The sequence below is a fragment of the Phaethon aethereus genome (assembly GCF_964289735.1).
Source record: "Phaethon aethereus genome assembly, chromosome: 4".
NCBI lineage: Eukaryota > Metazoa > Chordata > Aves > Phaethontiformes > Phaethontidae > Phaethon > Phaethon aethereus.
In genome coordinates this window covers 28,370,755-28,395,128 of record NC_138578.1, presented here as the reverse complement: position 1 = coordinate 28,395,128, position 24,374 = coordinate 28,370,755, and the positions used below count along the sequence as shown (strand labels likewise).

At 40.6% G+C, this 24,374-nt stretch overlaps 1 protein-coding gene across 1 annotated transcript in view; it reads right to left on the bottom strand.

Annotated features, from left to right (window-relative positions):
- Positions 1-250: 250 nt before the first annotated feature.
- The window catches only part of PPA2 (inorganic pyrophosphatase 2), a 39,613-nt gene continuing 15,489 nt past the window's right edge, over positions 251-24,374 (bottom strand). The window contains exons 6-12 of the mRNA XM_081999016.1: positions 22,321-22,407; positions 20,878-21,004; positions 13,101-13,228; positions 11,174-11,259; positions 8,881-8,950; positions 1,632-1,671; positions 251-571 (exon numbers count right to left, since the gene is read on the bottom strand). Coding sequence (XP_081855142.1) covers positions 543-571; positions 1,632-1,671; positions 8,881-8,950; positions 11,174-11,259; positions 13,101-13,228; positions 20,878-21,004; positions 22,321-22,407 — 567 coding nt within the window. The 3' untranslated portion in view covers positions 251-542. The remainder of the gene's footprint in view (positions 572-1,631; positions 1,672-8,880; positions 8,951-11,173; positions 11,260-13,100; positions 13,229-20,877; positions 21,005-22,320; positions 22,408-24,374) is intronic.

The window sequence follows — 24,374 nt, the reverse complement described above, 5'->3', positions numbered from 1 at the left end:
TCTGCTGATAACTCTACGAAGCATGCAAAGACAACTGGGCACAAAAGTGAATACAACTCGGGAAACAGTGCACAGTCGCACATTAAAGAACATGGTAAACTGCTAAGACTATTACATAAAGATTATTGTCTACTTGAAAAGGATTACAGTCAGGGTGGCCAGACAAGCCCTAAGATACAAAGTCACAGTCTTCTATGCACCCGATGACTGGATTATTCCAAAATCTGGAGAACAAGGTTGAAGACACCTTATCTCCCACCTCATGTGATACTACAAGTCATGAGTGGATAAGAGAAATTCTGGAGTTCTGAGACTCAGAAACAAACAAGCAAGTCCTCCTCTTCCCTCTGCTCCACCCTGCACAAAGACAGACATAGAAAGGAAACATTCATTTTATAATGTCAGTGTTTATTTACATGAGAGAAGGTTTACACAAGTTGAAAAGTTGTTTCAACAGGAACCCAACAATTAATGTTTTCACCTGTCTTCAAAAAAGGGATGACTTTAAGATTTGATGATGCAGCTTCAGAACACTTTGACAATCACTTGGGAAAAAAGTGCCAGGAGTCAACTAAAAAAAAAGAAAAACAAAACACACACACACACACAACACACATCAAGAATAACATTAGTTCTATATGACTAGCCAGACACAAACAGTTGAAAAAGCCACATTCTGCCCTTTCAGTTATCTCCCCTCCCTTAACCATACTTCTGGGTATACTTCTATCCCCAGCCTATGTAAAACATGGCCTCAAAATAGTATCTGTTCAGTTCAACAGTTTGGCTGAAACAATCCTGCAACAAGTTCCAACACTGACGTGAACATCCCTGGAAAACATCAAAGATCAGGGAGATTATGTTCAGTTGTCTGTCAGAGGTCTGAGATGTAATACTTCAGTAAACAAATGCTATTTATTGGCATGCCATGTAAGGGCAAATGGAATGCAGACTGCTTTCCCATGACATGGCCTACACAGATGTTACTTTGCGAACAATCTGGAACTCAACTCATCACTAAGTTTCTCTTAGTATTTCTGTAACTCCCTCCATCTCAAAAAGCACATCTTCTCTAGAGTTCCTGTCAGTAGAAAAATCTCTTTTTTTTTTTCAGTAGTTAATAAAAATGAAAATGTAGGATGCATTCTTTTTTCTTGATGAAAAACATGTTCTGTTAACATGAAAAACAGTCATAACAGTGAAAGAGAATTTTGTTTTTAAAATTTACACTTGAAAATTAAGTATGGTTATGTCACTTTTAGGAAAAGGAACTGTTTATTAGCTTGCTACTGTGAGGAATGACAAAAACTAAGGCAAGGCAACTTTCTTCTTTAAAAAGGATAAATGTCATGTATTTGCCTTCCATGATCAGTGACAGAAAAATTTATTCTTCTCATCTTTTTATGTGGACTACACTTTCACTCATACTCCAAAGTCATCTTCTCCCACAAACCATCCACGAATTTCTGCCCATATTCTATTTAACAGGAGACAGGCATTACAGTCTGACAGAATATAACTATTATCATTCTCATGCGCATAAAATCACCTTTTTTCAACATTACAGGTTTTATGTCAATTTTTAAAGCAAACAATTAAAGAAATCGCATGGCATTTGGGGAAAAACGTACCTTCTGGGGAAATGGAATCTCCATTCACAGGCACTGGTGCCTAAAAAAAAAGGCAAAACAAACAAACAAACCTCAAACCAACATATCAGTGTTTAAGTTAAAGTTTCACAGGTAGCACCCAAACTCAAAACTATTTTACTGAAGTCAAGAGGTATTAATAAAAGCAGCACTTTCTTTTGTCCCCACAGGACAATCTCTACCTTACAGACTTTCCTTTTTTCCCCCCCTCCCTGTAACTACTGTACAAATTTCTTGGCTGCTCATAAATGACAAATCAAACACACTAATAATAAGCGATAGATTGACATCTTACCTAATGTAAAAGGATTTTCCTACTGCATTGCCTTTGAGGGTAACAGGATTTGCTGTTTACATAATAAAGAGTAAAAATCCCTTTCCAATTACACTGCTATATGTGTTTCAGTATAGAGGCACACATGTGAAAGTATATACACACAATTTACATTACATATATTCAAACTTTTAAAAACAAATGTGCAATCAAACTCTTTTACAACCACATTTTGACAGAGTAGGATTCAGTTCTGTGCAAAGTGACAGGTCATTTTAAAATGTAGGTCTGCAAGTCCAGGTCTACTGCAAGGCTGGATGCAACATTATTCAACTGCAGTATTACACAGCATGTTTTGTGCTATTAATTAAAGGACAAAATTAAAGCCAATTCTAACATGAGCTGGAAGCAACCTGCCTCATGATAAGGATGCTAGTTACCTGCATATCAACAATCCTCTACTGCCCTTCCGTCAGCTCCTCACAAAAGACCAGTTTTCCCACTGACGTAACTGATGGAAAAGCAAAGAGCATCTCAGCACAAGGAATCCTGCCACGCTCACTCGCACACACAAATCAAGTGCAAAAACACATGGGTGTTGGCCTTTGCCATGACACAAGCCGTCCGCAACTACAGTTACCCAAGCAGATAACCCCAGGAGTAATCACTCAGGTGAACCATGCAAAAAAGAAACAACCTCAAAGGCAGGGTTTACAGCTGTTTGAAGCTTCAGGAGAACAAAGCTGCACAGTGACCACCCATGTCTTCCACACCAACAGGTGGAACTTCCTGCCACTACTTAACAGCACATGAAGACATTAATGAAAACCTTGCAGTATGCTGCAGACAGGCAAACTGACCCAGAAGCTGCACACCTGGGCTTAGCAAAGTGCAGCACTCAGACTGAGCAGTATTGCTATGAAATTCCCTCATGAGCCAGCCTGCCTGCCTCCGAGCAGGCACGGGGCTCGATCCACTGAAGAACAAATCAAAGCCTGTGAGGAGGGAAGGAAAAAACCAGTAGTATTCTCACTTTAGCCAGGAGTAATTTTACCTGCATGGGGGGTTATGTGACTGGTCTGAAAGGATGTGCCAGTATGACAAACTTAATCCAGGTCTTGGAATCATAGAATAGTTTGGGTCAGAAAGGACCTTTAAAGGTCATATAGCCCAACCCCCCTGCAATGAGCAGCGACATCTCCAACTAGATCAGGTTGCTCAGAGCCCCGTCCAACCTGACCTGGAATGGTTCCAGGGATGGGGCATCTACCACCTCTCTGAGCAACCCATGCGAGTGTTTCACCACCTTCACTGTGAAAAATTTCTTCCTTATATCAAGTCTGAAACTACCCTCTTTTCTCTTAAAACCATTACCCCTTGTCCTATTGCAACCAGCCCTGCTAAAAAGTCTGTCCCCATCTTTCTTATAAGCCCACTTTAAGTACTGGAAAGCTGCAGTAAGGTCCCCCTGGAGCCTTCTCTTCTCCAGGCTGAACAACCCCACCTCTCTCAGCCTGTCCTCACAGGAGAGGTGTTCCATCCCTCTGATCATTTTTGTGGCCCTCCTCTGGACCTGCTCCAACAGGTCCATGTCTTTCCTGCGCTGAGGGCTCCAGAGCAAAACTCCAGGTGAGGCCTCACGAGAGTGGAGTAGAGGGGCAGAACCACCTCCCTCGACCTGCTGGCCACGCTGCTTTGGATGCAGCCCAGGATACCATTGGCCATCTGGGCTGCAAGTGCACATTGACAGTTCATGTCCAGCTTTTCATCCACCAGCACTCCCAAGTCCTTCTCAGCAGGGCTGCTCTCAATCCCTTCATCCCCCAGCCTGTATGGATACAGGGGCTTGCCCTGACCCAGGTGCAGGACCTTGTACTTGGCCCTGTTGAACCTCATGAGGTTCACACGGGCCCATGCCTTGAGCTTGTCCAGGTCCCTCTGGATGGTATCCCATCCCTCAGGTGTGTCAACCACAACACCCAGCTTGGTGTCATCTGCAAACTTGATGAGAGTGCACTTGATCCCACTGTCTGTGTCACTGATGAAGATATAAACTGTACTGGTCCCAGTACAAACCCCTGAGGGACACTGCTCATCACCAGTCTCTCATCTGGACATTGACCACTACCCTCCAGATGACAGTATCCAACCAATTCCTCATCCACTGAAATGTCCACCCATCAAATCCCTCTCTCCAATTTAGAGAGAAAGATGTTGTGGGAGACCGTGTCAAAGGCCTTACAGAAGTCCAGATAGACAACACTGGTAGCTCTTCCCTTGTCCATTGACGCGGTTGCCCCATCATAGAAGGCCACTACGTTTGGCAGGCTGGACTTGCCCTTGATGAAGCCATCCTGGCTGTCTCAAATCACCTCTCTGTCCTCCATAGTTTCTAGGAGGATCTGCTCCAGGACCCTCCCAGGCACAGAGGTGAGGCTGATGGGTCAGTAGTTCCCAGGGTGCTCCTTGCTACCTTTTTCAAAAATGGGTGCAATGCTTCCCCTTTTCTGGTCACCAGAACTTCACCTGACAGCCATGACTTTTCAAGTATCATGGAGAGTGGCTTGGCAACTACATCAGCCAGTTCCCTCAGGACTTTGGGATGCATCTCATCAGGTCCTGTAGACTTACGTATGTTCAGGTTCCTCAGGTGGTCTTGAACATGATCTTCTCTTGCAGGGGAGGAACTTTGCTCCCCCAGTCCCTGCCTTGAGGTCCATCCACTCAAGAGGTGTGGGAAGAAAGGTGGCCAGTGAAGACCAAGTTAAGAAAGCTGTTGAGTACCTCAGCCTTCTCCTTGGCCGCTGTTAACAGTTTGCCAGTCGTTTCATCAGGGGTGTGTGCTTTCTTTGACCTTCCTTTTCTGGCTGACCTACCTGTAGAAGCCCTTGTTGTTCTTTGCATCTCTTGCCAAGTTCAGCTCCAGCTGTGCCTTGGCCTTCCTGACCCTATCCCTATACAACCGAGCAACATTCCTATACTCTTCCCAGGATACCTGTCCCTGATTCCGGTTTCTGTGCATTTCCTTCTTGCCCTTTAGTTTGACCAGCAGGTCTTGACTCATCCATGCTGGTCTCTTGCCATCCTCTCCTGATTTCTTACACCTGGGGATCAAGAGCGCTTGTGCTCTATGGAAAGCATCTTCCGAGCCTTAACACCAGACAATCCCCTCCCTCTCCAGTAAAACCAAAGCTTTACTTCATAAGGCAGGGAGAACCAGTGGTCACTGTGTATAATTAAGTGCCTGCCACCTCTGGTGTAACTGCTCAGAAAGTTTGAGATAAGGACTCAGCATCTTCCCACCAGGAACTGATCTAAAACTCATGCCACTGAACCAGGAATCTCTTCACTACACAACCCTTCCATTTGGTACACTGTTTAAAAAAACAAATAAATAAGATACTTTAAAATCAAAACAAAACAAAAAAACCCCAAACAAAAAACCCAAAACCAGCAAAAAAACAACCTCCCCCCCAAAAAAACTCAGAGCAAATCCCGCCCCCCCCCAATCTTTTTCACAACTGGCCACTGAACAGAAAATTCTGCTTCCGTAAGTTCCAAATGGAAATGTCCTCACAGAAAACACAGAGGGAGAAAAGCAGTTAACAGACTTTCCGGCTTGGATCTGAATTATTTTAAATGCATTAGTAAGAATATAGATTCAAATTTTGTTGGAGATTTTTTAAATTATCAGGAAATGCCAAATATTTTCCCCTGTAAGACACTGTTCTGCATTTTATCAAAAGAGACCTCATCTAGAAAAGCTTTCCTAGTTCACTTTCCAGTATTATAAGGAAAGAATTATGTGATAAGTCTGAGAAACACTGCTCTACTAACTATATATAGATTGTCTGGGAGACCTTCCAACTTGCAAAGACCTCAACAGCTTCTTCACAGAGCAAGTGAGCAAGCAGTTTTGGGGATTGATGTTAAACAAAGGTTTGGCTGTCCTGGTCACTTTCACAGATGGCAACACTTAGAAGCCTGAAATAAACAGTACATCTTAGCACCACCACATTCAGCTACAAAGCTCTATTCCTCCTTGGTTCAGTTTCTAACATACACTAACACTGGAAAGAGATGAAACAATTTTCAGAGGCTAGAGAACAGTACAAATTTTCACTACCCACTGTTAAAACTCAACTGGGTTTGTAGTTGCAGAGGGCTGGTGTAATTTTGGCTGGTTCAAATGTTCAGTATCTGTTCTCACATGCACAGATTATCTTCTGTCTCTTTGGAATTTACTGGACATGGCAACTTCAACAGCTGCAGAATCATTTCTAGTTTGCCACCAACACAGATGACAGTACACATGCCCACCATCTAGAAACTAACTCAGTGGAGTGGAAGTTCCCCAACACAGACAATCCATTCTAGTCCCACATCTCTGAAATAATGAAAGGTCAAATAATAGCACAATAAATCCTACTGAAATTAACAGGACTATCTTGGGAACTATCCAATCAAAATCCATATGAAATTATGATTAGTGCATAATTTAGTAAGTATTTGGTAAAAATCTGCTTGTTTTCCATTTGGTTCTTAGTTACAGTTCTCTTGCTCACGATAAAAATTGGTTCATAACAATACTGTGTGTTGCCTTTTGGGTATGGGAGGGGTGTTGGGTTTGTGTTTTTTGTGGGCGCTTTTTTTTTGGTTGTGTTTTTGTTTGTTTGTTTGGGTTTGTTTTTTTTTTTGAGAACTCAATATACCTGATTTAAGGCAACTATCACCCACTCAAAAATTCCGTAATTGGAGTCTGATGCAGGAAAGAGAACTGTAGGGAACCAGCTCGCACCGCACAAGTAGCTCAGAAATTTTGCAATAGCTGAAGTATGTTTCTCACTGTACTTGCATACAAAATCTATACCTCGGCTCGCATTCTTCTGTTTTTATCCAGAAGTTAATAGATGGACATAAATTAGAAAAAAAATGTATCTGCTTTTAGTTAGGAAAAAAAAAAAAAACAAAACACACACCACAAAACCAACTAACCACACAAACAAAAAAAAAAAAACCACCCAGACAGACACAGGCAGCTTTCATTTGAAATTACCACAGCCATTAAAATTCTGCAGCCAACACACACGTACTTTCACTTCAGTTTGGAATGAATGCCTGACAACCAAAGTGGGCAGTGTAGTAAAGATACCTGCTTAAAATGTGCAAGTCAACTTCCCTGCTTATATTTACAGTTTGACTGTCCACCATTCATATTTCAAGAGCTTTTCACTTTTTTTAGTTGTAGTAGGTTCAAATTGCATGCTGTATGAACAGTATTTAAGAGAGTATCGCATCTTTTCTTTGTCTGAAAAGTACCGAGGAACAGTAGCCTACAAAGACACAAGTAAAATACTTAGATTGAACTGAAACAGAATGATGGAAAGGAGTATGTGATGACAACTTCACAAAACCAGAATGTGACGCACAAAAAAGCCATGAAGTGATAATATTTGATAAGGCGGCAAGTGGTCATAATAAAAAAAGACATTAAAGTTTGATACAAGGTACCTATTTTACGAACTGGTTTTACTAACAACCTCCCCCAAAAATAGGAAGAATTCTGATTTGTTATTAAGAGACAAAATAATGGATACTGCCATTTTAAACAGATGATTATTTACTCTACATGCTTCAAAGTACAAACAGCACAGAACACAAAAGGAAATATTCCTGTGCAGGTTTGTCACCATCCAAATACGTTTGAGCTTGAAATTGTAGTTGCATTTAAACACTTACTGAAAGTTATTATAAATTTGAACATACAGAGGAGGTAAATATTTGCTTATAGCTGTGACTGACATGTCTAAAAACATATTTGAATTCCAAAAAGAGTTTTTCTTTCGTTTAAAACTTACAGTCCCATTAATCAAAATTCAGAAGTGCAACCATAAAGGTAGTTTTAAAGAAGTGCTGAAAGCAAGAAACCTGAATAGGAAAAACAGTTTGACACTTCTTTATGACTTAAACCAACTTTTCTTTGCAACTGACAGTCTTATCTGCTTGTGACAAAACACCACCCAGAACAACATATTCTTAGTAGAAACGTGGTTGGAATGTTAACTCCACAGACAGTGGATGGCACCTCCTTTGACACCTGAACTTGCATAATTACTGTGACTACTGGGGCAAAACACTGACTGCTGGGGCAGCCATGCACATGTGCTAAATACCTGCCACACCGATGTGGTCATGAGCACAGGCTCAATTATGGCCTGTGTTAAGTAGCTAACTAAAATTAAATAAAATTTAAAAAGTAATACTTGGGGATACTTTTCTCCATGTATTTTCTGGTAACTTTGCTTAATTTCTGGCATACAAACTAGCCTATTTTAAAATGGAAAAAATTCTCCTCCACTAACATTTGCACATGAAAGCATCAGACCTGCAGGACATTTTTCTCGTCTGAACAGGATACCTGCATGTTTTAATTTTATGTTAATTTTCACAATATGACAGGCATTCTTTAAGAAACATTCAAAAAAGCATCCCCCTCTCTTACAGCAATGCATTTAATTATGCAAGTAGACAAAGGATCCCTTTAGTGATTAGGGACTACAGTCAGCTAGTCAATGGGTTCTAACACTGGGTGGTAACTCATGGCAACAGGAGAGACAGAGAAGACAGCAGGCTAGATACAAATTGCAGTCCATCTTGCTGTTCAGGATCAGAAGAAACAGCACTGCAGAGGGAGAAAAAACAAAACAAAAAAACCCCACCAGAACAGTAATGAACCTGCCAGAAAGCACAACTGGACCACTGCAATGAAATGTTTCTAATATAACGCTTGTATTTCCCCAACAACTTCTGTGCTCTTCCTTTTACTTTATGCCTTAAGTTTTTGTTTAAGGACCATTTCAGTTTAGCTACTTTATTTCAGTTTTGGAGCTCTGAATCTTCTTTTCCTATTAATCACTTTTAAAAAGGGGAAGGGAAAAAAGTAAATATTGTCCTTACCGACTGCACAATCGATTGGGCATCCTCCTCACTGCAACAAAATGGGCTGCTGCTCACCAGAACATTTGTACTGAAAAAGAAAATTAAAAACATGTTTTATCAATCAGTGGAAAAGAGACACACACAATTAAGCACCTATGGAAAAAACCACCTTCACATATAAAGCTCAGAAATGTGTATCTGCAAGAAATGAGGAAGTCAAAAAACACAAAGTAACCAGTAATGCTGGAAGGGAATTGGGGTGTGGAGGGGTGTTCTTTGTCTCTTTGGGTTTGAGGTGTTTTTTAGGCTGTGCTATTAGCTAACTAGTTCTAGATTATTGCAAGCAGTGCTCACAGTCAATGCTTCTGGCAGGTCAAAATTCTGCTGCTACATAAAGCAGCAGATACCCGTACTCCTTCCAGAGAGCAGACAAACTCTGGACCAAGTACTTTGCAGAAATGTTCCCCTATGAATATATATCCTTTCACACCAAAAGTGAGTTTGGTCATGACTTTTTAAGGTCCTACACAGTGAGAGGCAATAAGTTTATTTCCTCAAAGCAAAACTGCAATTTTAATTATTTTTTAATTTTGTCAACATGAAGCTCAATGTGCCTCTGAAATTATCAAGACCAAAATGTGACTACTATCCTACAGTACTCTTGCCATGCTAAAGTAGACCTATCAACCTGTCCAACTGCTAAGGTGATCAGTCAGCTCCGAGAGAGTCACCTTTTCCCAATAAAGCAGAAGATGACAGGGACTATGTGAGTGCAGTTTCCCCCACAGCCTTTGCCCTCTGGTTTAGCTAATGGCAATCTACAGCCCCTGGAAAGCACCAAAGATACCTGCCTGCTCTTCAGGGCCTCTGGTGCCAGAACTGCCAAGGAAAACCAGTCCAGAGAGCTTAATAAAGTCCATTTTAATTTAGGTCAGGCCAAAGGCTACTAGAGAACAATAATATGGTTATCTCACTCCAGAGAACAACTAAAAAATATAGAAAGAAAAAAGAATTTTGATCACAGCAATGCAGCATGGAAGGATTGAATAAACAGTCACAAGAGGATTTGCATGGAATACTGAGATTCTCCCAAAATGATCCTGAACAAACGCTCTGGGGCCATTTCTCAAAAACTGAAGTAATCTATGTCACTTTTATATAATCAATATATTTTTGGAACCACTTACCAGTAAATAATCATCATACAAGGTGCAATAAGTCAAACAGTCTACTATCAATTAATTATCAATCGAAACCATGAATATTGTGGTCATTCTCAAAGTCTTGTTCAATATCTTTATCAATGATCTGGATGAGGGGATCAAGCGCTCCTTCAGTAAGTTTGCAGATAACACCAAGTTGGGCAGAGGCGTTGATCTGCTGGAGGGAGAGGCATCTGCCTCTGCAGAGGCATCTGGACAGGCTGGATCGATAGGCCGACATCAACTGTATGAGGTTTAATAAGGCCAAGTGCCAGGTCCTGCACTTGGGTCACAACAACCCCATGCAACGCTACAGGCTTGGGGAGGAGTGGTTGGAAAGCTGCCCAGTGGAAAGGGACCTCGGGGTGCTGGTTGACAGCCGGCTGCATATGAGCTGGCAGTGTGCCCAGGTGGTCAAGAAGGCTAACAGTGTCCTGGCCTGTATGAGAAATCGTGTGGCCAGCAGGAGTAGGGAAGTGATTGTGCCCCTGTACTCAGCACTGGTGAGGCCGCACCTCAAATCCTGTGTTCAGTTCTGGGCCCCTCACTACAAGAAGGACATTGAGGCACTTGAGTGTGTCCAAAGAAGGGCAATGAAGCGGGTGAGGGGTCTGGAGCACAAGTGTTATGAGGAGCGGCTAAGGGAACTGGGGTTGTTCAGTCTGGAGAAGAGGAGGCTGAGAGGAGACCTTATCGCTCTCTACAACTACCTGAAAGGAGGTTGTGGTGAGGTGGGTGTTGGTCTCTTCTCCCAAGTAACTAGCAATAGGACGAGAGGAAATGGCCTCAAGTTGTGCCAGGGGAGGTTTAGACTGGATACTAGGAAAAATTTCTTCCCCGAGAGAGTGGTCAAACATTGGAACAGGTTGCCCAGGGAGGTGGTGGAGTCACCATTACTGGAAGTGTTCAAAAATTGTGTGGATGTGGCGCTTTGGGACATGGGTTAGGGGGCAGGGTGGTGTTAACGGTTGGACTTGATGATCTTGAAGGTCCCTTCCAACCTTAATGATTCTGTAAAAAATCTAAGCAGTTCACGTGCAGCTGACACATGTTGAATACCACCAGTACTAGCACCATACAAAGAGGAAAAGACATGACTGGATACTTACCACTTAATAGTGCCTCCATCAGCTTTTTTATGAAGCAAAGCCTTCCAGTATTCATGGGTGGACTTAATAATTTCAACAGCAAAATCCTAGTTTACATCAAGGAAAAGTTTTATGATTTAAAATGTTATTAAACAGAAAAAAAGCCACAGAACTAGTTTATTAAGAAATACTGTTTCATGTGTTATTTTAAGGGGCCTCCTTTGACGCCTCATTAAATTTCTGGAAAATAGAACATCCTTTTCTATGAAAAGAAACAAACTTCACTATCTGTTAAATACACTGGCAACACATTCAGGACCTTCTCTCAGTCCACAGCCAGACAACACAAAAGCTGTACCAAAAAAATGAAATCAGTACTAGATGTTAATCAGACACCTACAGCTGTAGAAAGCTGTACCAGCATCTAAATGGGACAAAGTGTGTGAGCTATGACTCCTCTGTTACACGTGCACATCAGGGTCAGAGTTAAGGTTTCCCCTCTAGTGGCAAGATTCGCATTTACTTCATTAATTGCCCAATCATCTACTTAAGCATTTGCAACAACGTAACATGTCAGCTGCTTAACAGTTTTTGTTTGTTTAAAAACAAAAAGTAATATTGGGGGTGGGTATGAAAAAACTTCAAAAAAAACTAATAAAGTAAAATAAGCCCTCAGTGTCCAGATGATGATATCTAGACTGGCTTGTAAAAAGTTGCCAACAGAACATTCATATTTCCTAACAAGGAGCGACTTGGCAAAATGCCACTGGAACATTGTGAACTTCACCAGAGCTGCTGGAGCACAGCCATGGCTGCCTCATCACATCCTGGGTCTCCAGAAATGCTTGAGAATTATTCAAGTGCTCCAAACCAGCTATCTCCGGGCATTTAGTGCCTCAAGCCTGAACTCGAATGGCCTGACAGGGATATACCCTGTTAAACTGTCACTACAAAGCAATCCTCTCCTTTAGACAGCAGGGAAATGTCCAAGAGGAGTTCCTGAGAGAATAGGGGAGACATGAGGTTATCAAGCCTTACAACTCTACATTTGATTGATTTAAAAGACAGTTTTAGTGCAGAGGGGAGTCAGGGCATCTCTTCAACCAGACAAAACATGTAAAGATGTGTGTGCTGGTTAGAAGGCATTTTATAACTTTGATAGCACACCGCAAGCGTGAACGAGCTGACACATGGACATCATTCATGAGGAACCTGTGATTCTTCACCAAAAATAGTGTACAGAGTGTGCAATACACAATTTGCAAAGCACTTTTACTCAAATCACACCCAACTTCCTCTGGAAAAATCCAGGTATTTTCTTCAGCAAGGTCTATTCCCAGGTCCACTCTCCTTTCAAATACTGGCCATTTTTACTATAGATAGTTTAACACACCATTCATTTTTTCTAAAAAAGGGAAAAATATTTTTTCAGCCTTCAAGCCAAAAACAGCTCAAATGTTTTTACATAGAACTACCAGGAAAAAACGTATGTTGAGCAAATACCAAATATGAAAAAATCCGCAACCTGTCTGTCTTAAACTGCATAGCCTTAAAAAAATATGAGAATTTACCTACCAAGACTGAAAAAATACCTGAAAAGACAACTGTCCATTCCTCTGACAGAGGGAATGAAAATGCTGGGGCAAAAAAACCTACAAACATACAGATGCATATGTAAGTCATCAGGTTTAGGACTGAATGTTTTTTTCAGACTTCTGTTAATCATAGAATAGTTTGGGTTGGAAGGGGCCTTTAAGCTATGCATTCTCACTGAATAAAATGGAAGGCAGCAAACATCATTTATTCCTAGCTTAATAAATTGCATTCAAAGACCCGTCACATATAATTCTTTTTGTTAAACCTCCTCTTTTACAATTCCAAAAATTCTAGGATGTATTAAAGAGGCCAGAGACAGAAAGATGCCTCTTTAATTTTAGATTATCTTCACCTTGTCTTTAAATTCTCCATTAAAAGCGAATTGATTTTCCGGTTTACCATCAGGGACCTTATATAATCGGAACCAGTCAACTGTAGCCTCAAGGTAACCTGGTTTGTGCTTCCTGACATCATCAATATCTGTAAGTTAAAAAGAAAAGAAAAAAAAAACCAAACAAACAACTGGTGATTTTTACTCACAATTCTTGTAACATTCATTTTTTTAAGTCTCGTAAAGGATCTGCAAGCCATTTGATTTCACTGAGCACTTTCAAAGTCACTGGGGAACTTCACTTTATTACATTAGCTGCCCACAGTTGGTATCTTATGATTTCACAACCACACTGGACAGGTAAACCAGTTGTCTCCTGTCCTTCATTAATTAAGACCCAAAGGGACAATGAATAAAAGGACCACACTTGTGACAGGAGAGGAAGAAAATGCCGTATTGATAGCCTTTCATCTCAACAGGTACCTCTTGCAATACTTATTCAGTGAGGTGTTTTTTCCCCAGCAACTGCAGGGACTACAGGCATTTTTTGATAATGAAAGAATAGCTAGTAAGAACAATTTCAACACAGTTTTTTAAACCAGTACCTCAAAACAAAATACAGGCTTGACGTCTCAAAGTTATACTAAAGGCATCCCTTTGCTCACATTCCTTCCAAATTCAACCCATGAGATACAAGACAGATATGTGCCAGGAGCAGTAAACACTAACTCTACTGATAACCCCCTGATATCTGCCTATGCACAACGATAAGCCAATTCTACCTTTACCTCTATAATCCTACCATGCAAAAATGGAATAGGACACAAAAAGGAATGCATGCCATTTGCAGGATACCCTTGGGAAGCAGAGATGAACATTGCCCCACCGGGTACAGAGAGATTAAACAGTCACACAGTAATTCTGCTTGAGGACTATACTGCCATAGCAAAGATGCAGTTCATGATCTTAAATGTTTACTTCTGCTGCACATATCAAATTTTACCCGGTTGTCCTGTGAGACCACCATCACTCCTGTCACTTGCAACGAGGTGGTCCTATCAGCCCCTTGGCAAATTAACTCTCTGGTTATATGTTTACATGGAAAAGCCTTCAATACAGTTTTAATTGATTTTGATACAATAGAGGACTTTGTCCTTTCTGGAAGCCAAGTATTTTTTGTAGCTGGTATAATCCTTCTCCTTCCATTTATTTCCCTCCTACAGTCACTTCTGATGGAAATGGGAGCTGACTTTTTATGCGCTTTGCATGCAGTTTTCCAGGTATTTCATAACCTTACTCTGTCCAGGCCACCTTCCATGGTGTTATTCTCCTTCTCTAGTGTTCTGCAAGTCACTTGCTCATTTCTCCCTTCCGGGCATCTCATCCCATCTCTTCCTCTCTCTCCATACTGCTTGGCTACTACATTCTGTTCTCCCATAGATATACCTCACTCACTGACATCTCCTAGTTGGCAATGATTCTTCATGGATACTCTTTTGCCTATCCAGTCCTACACCTCAGATTTTCAGAGCTGCTTAGTCCACAGAATTGACCAAGTCATGTGCTTTCCATCTTTAAGTGCCTAAATGTCTTTTTAAAATCTAGTCTGTGAACATTAACAAAGACATTCAAGTATTTCTAAAGAGAGACAGGGAAAAAGTCTTGTGCTACAGACCTTTCAATTCTCTGTAGACCACCAAGTGAGATGATGCATGGACTGTACTGTAAGACCAAGCCTATGTGAGAAGATACGCTGAGTATTCATAGGCATCTGATAGATGCCACTCCCAAATTCCACTGGATCACGCACTACGCAAAGAATAAAACGTAAAACTTTGAAGCATCCTATGTAAATTTTTGCTTCTGCACGCACTTAATAGGGCTACGTGTTTATGGACTTGGAGTAAAACACATTTTGAACTTGGCTGCTGGCCATCTGCCTGTAGAACATTAGGGAGTTTCACTGGCAGAATCCCAGAAAAATGCAAGGGCACATAAGGCTGTGCTAGAGGCAGGTCTTCTAGCTGGAATACATGTTTAATAAGAATACAAGAAGCCTTTCACTGGGGTGGGTGAGACCAACCAAGAAGGAATGATTTAGAAAAGGGTGGGGTCTTGGTTGGAGGCAGGATGCTTAATCTGGGCACTAATAAAATTGCAGCTCCAATTCAAAATGGTTTCAGGGCTCTAATGTATCATCCTGTTTCTCTGCAAGCAAGGGAGAATCTTGCCTCCCATATTGAGCCCTTGTCATCTCCTCTTCTTGTGAGGTTTGAACTCAAAATGTCTAGTACTTGTTGAAGAGACAGTATCTCTTCAAGTCTGTAAAGCAAACCCGGGTGCTGCAGCAATTTCCTTGGCTCCCAGCAGTGGATGAACTCCAGGTCTCCATTTCCAGACACCACTTAAATTCAAGTATACTTTCTCAGACTGCTCCTTTTTTCTGGTTCCTGTTCAGCAAACTTCTCTCCTAACTCTGCTTCTCCATTTTTCCTACTTAGTTATTTGCCTCCTACTCCCATAAAAACTGTTCATCAAAAGTGCTTTACTGTCTACCAACTGACACTTGCGCCCTTCCCCATCTGTTGTTCCTTATTTATAGGCTTTGTTTATATTTCTTTAAAGGACTCATAAATATTTTAATAGGGACAGGTTTTCATTTCCTCCTTAAGATAGGGATGACCATCTTCATGGATAGAATCATCTCTCTGAATTTCACACTCTCTCTACCAGAAAAATACCTTATATAGGTAAAATGACTACACAGTATCAGGCTACAGCATTATACGGCCCCTAAAGTACTGGCTGCTGTATACTCTGGTTTTGAGGACTTAAGATGGGGGGACAGTGGTTGCTTTTATTTCTTTGGTTCTTTGCAAGTTATTCTCCTTCACCCCATACTTCACTTCACTATTCTTTATCACGAAGGACAGCTACTGGGCACCAAATGAAGCTTAAATGGTTGAAGAAAAAAACCTCAACCAAAACATCTGTATTATAATGGGAGTTGGTGCAAACAGCAGCAGGAAAAAGTGCAACAGTACAACCGAAAAAAAACCCCAAACAACTGAACCTGTTGCTGTGGAGTTGGCACATAGCACAAAATACAAGGAAAACAGCAGCTCTCGCATCGCTCAACAGCTACCTCTTCAGTTCATTAAAAGGCACCATAGAAAAGCTTGAAAGACAGCTTGTCCTCCACTTTGAAATCCAGAAAGAATCTTTGGGATATACTCAGACAACAGAAGAATAAGCAAAGAAAGGTAAAAGAAACAATCATGATAAGCAGTACAGTGATTTACTGCACTAAGATCTATAGAAGCTAGCTGCATATTAGGATTTAAAAAAAAAGAAAGGATGCCTTTTCTGCAGCAGACATTGTTAGACACTTTTTTCTGACCCTGACTGCTTACCTTCCCTTAGAGCTATGTTCTCACACTGATGTCAAAAGGGATTGAGCAAGTATGGGAGTAGCAAGCATGTACCTGGCCTAATGTGGTTTCACCTCTGCAAGCAAGCCCTGCTCAGAGTGACAGAGCAGAAAGGTCAGGCTCCTGCAGGTATGTAATCAGCACATACCCACTGGACTCTAGGCGGTAATTTCTTCATAGTGCCTACATACAACCATAGGTCCCATTTTTCTGGGCACCAAAGTTAACCACAAAGAGTTAAAAAGAGATGGCTAATCACACTAAGGGTTGCAGTTTAGTCTCAATAAGGAGAATCTCTAGATGCTGGCACAAACAACTTCTGCTAGCTCTCTGTCAAGGGACTGAGCCAATGCAAACGCACATCCCAATTCTATCTGGCTTTACAAAAGACAGCAACAAAAGCATTTGTACAAAACTACCATTTTTAGTACAACAGATGCTGCTTCTTGCAAGCAAAGCTAAAACAACATGCTTGCAGCAAGCTTTCTAAACAAGGTCTGTGGGAAGAGAGGACATATGTTTTTAATAACATCTTATAAACATTTACAGGAAGCAGCAGCTACGTTCCATATAAAGGCATTTCGTGTATTTTGTGCAGCATGGTGTGAGGGAGTAGGAGGGGAGCCTCAGTACAGATAATTAATGTCTTTATATTGAATGCTTACACAAATCCACAACAAAGGTTTTCAGGGTCTCTGCTGCTGCTCTGCATATAAATACACCCACATGCAAGGGTCTGTAACAATATATGGTACGAAGTACGCAATATGCTTTGGTTTTGCCATTTAGGGTTTGATCACTTAACTCAAAAAGCCAATCCTGAGTTGCGCACTGGAAAAGAAGCGTGGCAACACAGCATAGTTAACTATACTGGTACCAGCAAAAGGTAGTACAACAAAGCCAGCAGACATCACCAACTGCTGTTGAATATAGCCAGGCATCTTTCCAGTGCGCAATAGCAAAAACCAGCTGTTAAGATTCCAGGCTGGTAAATCACCTCCAAAATGCCATCCAGCATATATGATTTGTCCAATTTGCTCAGGGAAGGTAAGATGACCTTTTGAGAGTCAGACTTTTCCGAAGCTGCTTAAAACACACTTCTGTTTCAACTGCAAGTGATTTGTAAAACCTCTTGTCCAACATGAAGATGCTATATACATTTAGAACAAACTGCAGCACGAACATATCGCTCATCCTTTCTGAGCCCAACCTTGTAAAGCACATCAGATGTGTATGTGAATTCCAATATATTAAATTAAATCTAAATTATGAGATAAGCAGACAAGCAACCCTTCCACTCCAAGATTTTGCTGCTTCTCCTGGCTAGTATTTTACAAAAATACAAACAAACATAAAGCAACAACAACAAAAAAAGCAGCCAGGCCTATTATACCACCAGGATTTAGTGTTTCAGTGTGCAGGGAGCTTTTGGGCCCTTTCCCAGACTTGCTTGGTCTGAAGTTGTTTTGCTGGTCTGCTAATGGCCATCTGCCTAGCAACTGGCTGAGCAAAAAGACACCACAGTGGTTTTCAGGTAGCCACAAAGACAGATCTTACTGAAATAGATAAATCTGAAGATGTCTCGTTTTAGTCTAAAAGAAACTCTCTCATACAGATACCTGCATCTGACATACAGCTTGTACTTGGAGTGAGATTGCTCCCATGCCCACCACCATGAAATGCTATAATTTCCAACATTTTACCTTCCAAACTCAGTCCAAAAAGACACTAAGCCCCTGCTATTCCCACTGATGACACAGTTCTCACTTGAATAGGTGCTAAGCATTGCTTATCGTTCCTGGGTATTGTCAGTATAAACTAGTTTCTCACTGCTCTGTGTGAAAGAGAGAGTTCTAGGCAGGGTTTCCAATTTAAACCAGTATTTATCAATAAATGCCTGCAGGACACAGTACAGTGGAGTGCTAAGAATAAACAATGAGAAGTGCTCAGAAGTTGGGACTGCTCAGTTTTAAGTTCTGTGAAGACTCAAGAAAATCAATTGCACTTACGAGAATGATCACAATCCCAGAAGGAGAATACACAGAGTACCTGGGGTGTGCTTAAAGCAGCAGGAGGAGTTAACACACTACGCGGGCTCAGGATGAGGTTTGCAAGTAATCACCACTCTGGTGTCTCGGAATTATCTTTTCCAAATGATCACTGGGGGCTGTGCACATACTGAGCTGAAAGCACATGTGACAATTCTCAGTCCAGTTCAAAATGTTTAGCAAACGATACAAAAATGACTGGACAGACTTAGAAGGGAACACTTAGCCTCATCTTTCCCTAGGAGGCCACCACCGTAACACAGCAGCATGTCAATTATTGAGGGAGATACCAGTTTTATCTGTAGCTGCTATCCCTTTGTGCTGAAATAATTAACATCTTTGGGAAGGGGGAAAAACAAGTATAAAAGGACATATTGTACTGACTACTCCAACAGATTTGTTTGTTTTCAGACTGAAAGATTGCTGTTAAACACTGCAAGCTAGTCATATTTTGTGAAAGCAGATGGGGGCTTTCTCCCCCACACCTCTTTTTCTTTCCTTTTGTAAATACTGGACTGCAACTCCAATCCCAAAGGGAAATCATATTAAACTGGATGATATTTCTGCACTTCTCTGAACCTCAGAAGGACAGTTCTCTTCTTGAAGTTTTTCATCTATTCTCATTCTCTGATAAGAAAGGAGGCACACAGGCATCAACTACAGGCAATGGTTTGCCCATTTTTTTCTTTTTTTATTTCTTTTTTTTTTTTAAACAAGACTAAAACTCTTACTCCACTCCCAAACAAACTAAAGCTGTAACACAGCTTACAAATCAGTCACTACCTGAAAAAAACAAAACAAGAGAGCTTTCAAATAGAGCTACTTAACCCAGTGGCATAACTGTCCCAGTTTTACCCCCACTTAGTAGACTCCTTTGAAATTCTCTCACTCACTCTTCTGATTAAACTCTCTCAGAAACTGTTAAGGGAAAAAAGGTTAAACAGAACAGTGTCTAGAAATAAAGTGCTAATTACTTGTCTTTTAACTACTGACACGTATTATCATTTCACTGCACATTATAGAGAGGTTTAAATTGATACTAACATTAACAACAAACTATTACTTACTATTTTCTTAAACTGAACTCCTAGTCCCTGATAAAGTAGTTAAAGACTCATAAACACTATGTAGTAATTCATCTGCCCCTTATTTTAATCAGCCCCAACCCAAGAGTTCCCCCTTCCTCACTTCATCTTTTACCCTTCTTTCCCCACAAGCCAAGTATTCTCCATGTGAAAGCAACCTACAAGAAAACTGAGACTGAAGGGCCAAGTCCAGCGATATACTTACTCTACATTCAGAAACCAGGAAAAAGCCTCAATGCTCAAGAAACAGAACTCCTTAAAAAACTAGTGGATAGCTCTATTCCTACAGAAAGTCTACTCTGTGCCTTGCTGCTCCCTACCAACACAGAGTAGGCTCTGATCATACATACCCCTGATGGTACAGATGGTTTTCAGTTTCATAAGAATCGCTAACTTTTAGACAAACCTCGTCACTTAATTCTCATGATTCCCAGCAACATTGCATTTGAGGAAGCGAACCTCCATTTATCCAGGGAAAAGCTGCACTTTACCTGTGCTGTAAAAACCTAACTCCCCGCAGTTTTAACCCATCTGTATCGCCTTATTAATGAACAGTCTGCAAGCAGAACTACACCTCATGTGCTATTCACAAAGACACACTTTAGTACTTGAATTCCACTTGGATACCAGAAGCATGGTCACAAGGAGGACAAGTCTGGACAGGGTACTTCCCCCTGCACAGCTAGTCATCATCAAGCCTGATATTAGGGTGAGCTGCGTTAGCAGTTTACTTTGCAAATTTTCAAGCTAAAAGGTGAAACCTCATTGTTCGTACCAGGCAACAAACCCTGGAAGTAACCCAGTTACAAGTGACAAAACATTGGAAATGTTATAGTCCTTTTCAGAATGCAATACAATGCCTGCAAATGTAAAAGGAACAAACAATTTCAACATGGAAAATAGCAGTGTGCTACATAATCTGAGTGGGTAAATAAGCACTATTACACAAGAGATAAGCCTGTATTTTTAAGAGGTCATTTTCAAAGGCAGCTGTGTTTCAGAAGTCAAAAGGCTTTCTGCATGACAGGTCCTCTTGAAAATCCAAGTGAATCTTTCCAAAAGCTTAGTGTGAAAGCACATACGCCTTCCTTGAAGGAAGCACCTGATTTAAACAGCACCGAAAAAGTCTCGTCTTTCCGCTGTCTGCCTCTTCTTGTCCTGGGTGGCCTAAACTCAGATACTGTTCCACTGTGTAAGTTGCTGATGTAAATTGCATTAAGATAAAAATACTTGCCATGGATTTTCTGAGCTTCTGGGTCATCCACACTGATAGCAATTATCTTCCAATCTGTCTCTCCTTCATCAACAAGAGCCAGAACACCCAAGACCTTCACCTGAACAATCTCACCAGAAGAATGAATCTGAAACAGAACATAATCTCAAAGATTTGGAAAACACTACATAGAATTTCTCTTTTACCCTACAGATAAAATAGTTTTACTATGTGTTTGACCAGCAGCTAACAGAATTACAAGATAGATCTGTCAACCCCGTACACATCTCTAACATTACTAGCCTTTCTCCCATCATTGCTGTTCTTTAACCCTCAATTCTCCAGTCAGCATTTATTTAAGCAGACAACACAAGCTAGAAAATTTTTCCTTCTCTTCCACCCTACTTCCTCTACACCTTCTTGATCTTCACTCCAAACTGCAAGTCAAAAGTATCTCATACTCATTTTTTAACTCCTTCCTGCCTCTTGATTCTCTACTTTCTCAACTTTTGGTCTTAATCTATCTCTTGCTGTTCCTTCCTCTAGACTCCAATATATGCATATGAACACACACCCCTTCCCCAGGAATATCAGCATGACTCTTTTTTGCATTCTCTTGGGAACCTTCTCCCTACCAGCTAATACTCCCTTTATAACTCTTTCTGGATCCCTTGAAATTCAGCTTTAGGTTCCTTTCCTCAAATAAAGCCACCTCTGCTGAGGTCATCAATTAAATTTTTCCTTACCTAAAATATCCCAAGAGATCCCTCTTCCAAATTCATCCGTTTCATAACCTCACCTTTGATACCACAGAGGATTGCTCCATTCTTTGCTGCCTCCAGATACGTAGAATTTTCTTTCAGTGAGCTAAACCTTTCCCCTATACCTACTAATAGCGTTTGCTGCACCTCTTTTTCATCCACCCACTCCGTACCTCGTAACTCTGCAACACTGCAACAGTTTCCTGTCTTCTCCTCTAGGGAAGAAGGATCTACTTCTGTTTGCACCCATAAGAAAACTCAAACCTACCTCCTTTGTGGGTCTGACCTTGCAATTTTATGTGCATGAAGCTGTCATATTTCCTCATCTTTCAGAAACCTGTTCCTAGCTCCAGTACTGATAACAGAGGAAAAAGAAAGAAATCTTTTCCTTCCCCCAAGAACCTTACCCCCCTCCTCCTTCACTCAAAACTCAATGTCCAGCCACAGAATTTCAGGGTGGTGTTCTCTTATTTTCCCTTTTATACACTACACAGACTTTACCAAATCCTGCTTTTTTTCCCCTCCTTTTTAAAAATCCACCATTTCCTTACCTATTTCATCCTGAGATCCTATTCATACTTTTGTCATCCCCTGAGACTCTTACCATCTTTTCTTGTTTTCCATCTGCCCTTCTCTTCCATAAGTTGTTACCAAATTATTAAATTTATCAAGATTAATTTAATATGTCAAGGTTAAGACAAACCTTTGAACCTATTTCACAAACATCAATAGGATCATTATCCCCACAACATCCTGTAATGTTATCTGTATGGTTTGGATCTTCCCAAGTCTGTTAAAGGAAAGAGAATTATCAGTCACCAGCTGATCTGCAATGACAATTCACCTACCCACTAAATTACTAAGATTAATAAAACCACCAATAAAAACTTTCTCAGCTTTCTGAGAACAAGCTTACTCAATGGGAAAAAAAAAAACAAACCAACAGCTAATGGACTGATGTTGAGTAACTCATCCTCATACTCAGGACAAGTAACATGGGGATTACTGAGGGCTGTGACTCAGGCACACTTTATCAAACTGCAGTGATTAAGACATCAGAGGACCCTGAATATGTATTTCTCTGGTTACTAGTGGTTGTGGGATTAAGCTAGGACATCCTACAATTATATTCTTATATCTTCAAACGCCATGGCACTAACATAAGTTGCTTTCAAAAACATCTAGGCTTTGAGTTAATCAAGCTCCTACATATGGATTTGTCAGCACCCAATTAGCTTGAAGTTTTTAGATTTAAGTATGAAATATTTCCAAGTATTTTGAGATGTGTACATTCCCAAGAACAGCCAACGGCTTAAGACCAAAGCAGCTTCTCCAGGAGGCAAGTTCAAATCCCTGCTCTGAGCTCTGTACAAGCAAGGAATCATAGCCAAGTTATACTAACTTAATTACTAGACCAGTTCTTGTTTTGTCTCTTACTGGCTAGCAACAAGTAACTCATTCTTAAGTCAAAAAGTTTTCCTGGTAAGAATTTTGAGTCTAATGAATTTTTGTTGAAAAGGTGTTAGAAAACCCTTTTTTCCAAGGAGCTGTACTGTTAGCTCCTGCTGTCCATGGTCAAACTTCTACCTCAAACTTGTTCTTGAGAACATGGCTGATACTAAAAGGCAAAAAGGTGAAAAACAAATGCTCAGGTATTTAGGTAGCAGAATCATTACCAAAAAATTGCTGGAGTCAAGACAGAATTTCAACTTAAAACTTATTTTTCAAGTATGTTTCCAAAGTGCTTCTTGTTTAAGGCTGCTTAAATATCAATACTATGCTCCTGCCCAGCTTGCACGCCTCCACCTGTAGGTTAGAAGGAAAGCTTGCTAGGAATGTTCTCTGGACAGTACAACTACTCCTGCAATAATGATAGTCCTACTGTCATTTTTTTCCTTCTCTGTTCCACAGCATAAAACAGCAGCCACAAATACGTATCTTTAAGCCATACACTAGGGTTGAACTTCTGGCAACTGCTGATCCTGATGAAAAGTCCTCTTGTGATAACGGAGACACTGAATTAAATTTTGTGTATTACTGCTGCTAGTAGGGATCTGGATTATCATCTAGACTTCAACAATTGGAGGGGTAATGATCCAACTGGTATTTTAAAGTTATTACAGAAAATAAAAATGACAATTCCTCTTCTGACTCACAAGCTAACAAGGGGAGCTGAGCATTTCTCCTGGGGAAAGTGTCATCAGTCCAAAATAATGCACTTTGTTCAGGAAAATATTCAAATGTTTAATTTAGGCTTTGCACTAAGGCACACATGAATTTCAAACATTAAATGGAATTGCTGGTTCCCAACTATACCTGCTTGGAAGCTTTGTCTACTGAGACTGCTGACTGGGTGAGAACTTAATTGCTATACTCCAACACCTGGCTGGAATCTCTTCTTCAGATATCAAATACAGATGCAGATTTTCAGAGTAAACTTTCATTGCTTATGCAGTTAAATATAAAGAAAATAAATTGCTCTTTTCTAGCTCCATCATGATCTTCAGTACTAATGCGAGTTCAATGTGTTATTCACAGAAATTAAAAATGAAAAAAACTTTTCATTAGCCTCAAAATTTCAGCCATTAGTTGGGCCTTTTCAAGACTCAAAATTTTGAATGTGTCATCATCAGTAAACTCTCACAGTTCAGAGAAAAGTTAACTGAGGCAGTTGAGGTTTAATCTAAAAAGAACAGCCTCTGTTTTCCTCTTTGTTAAAGATGTTAAGAAATCCCAATGAAAATTTATGCTGCAATA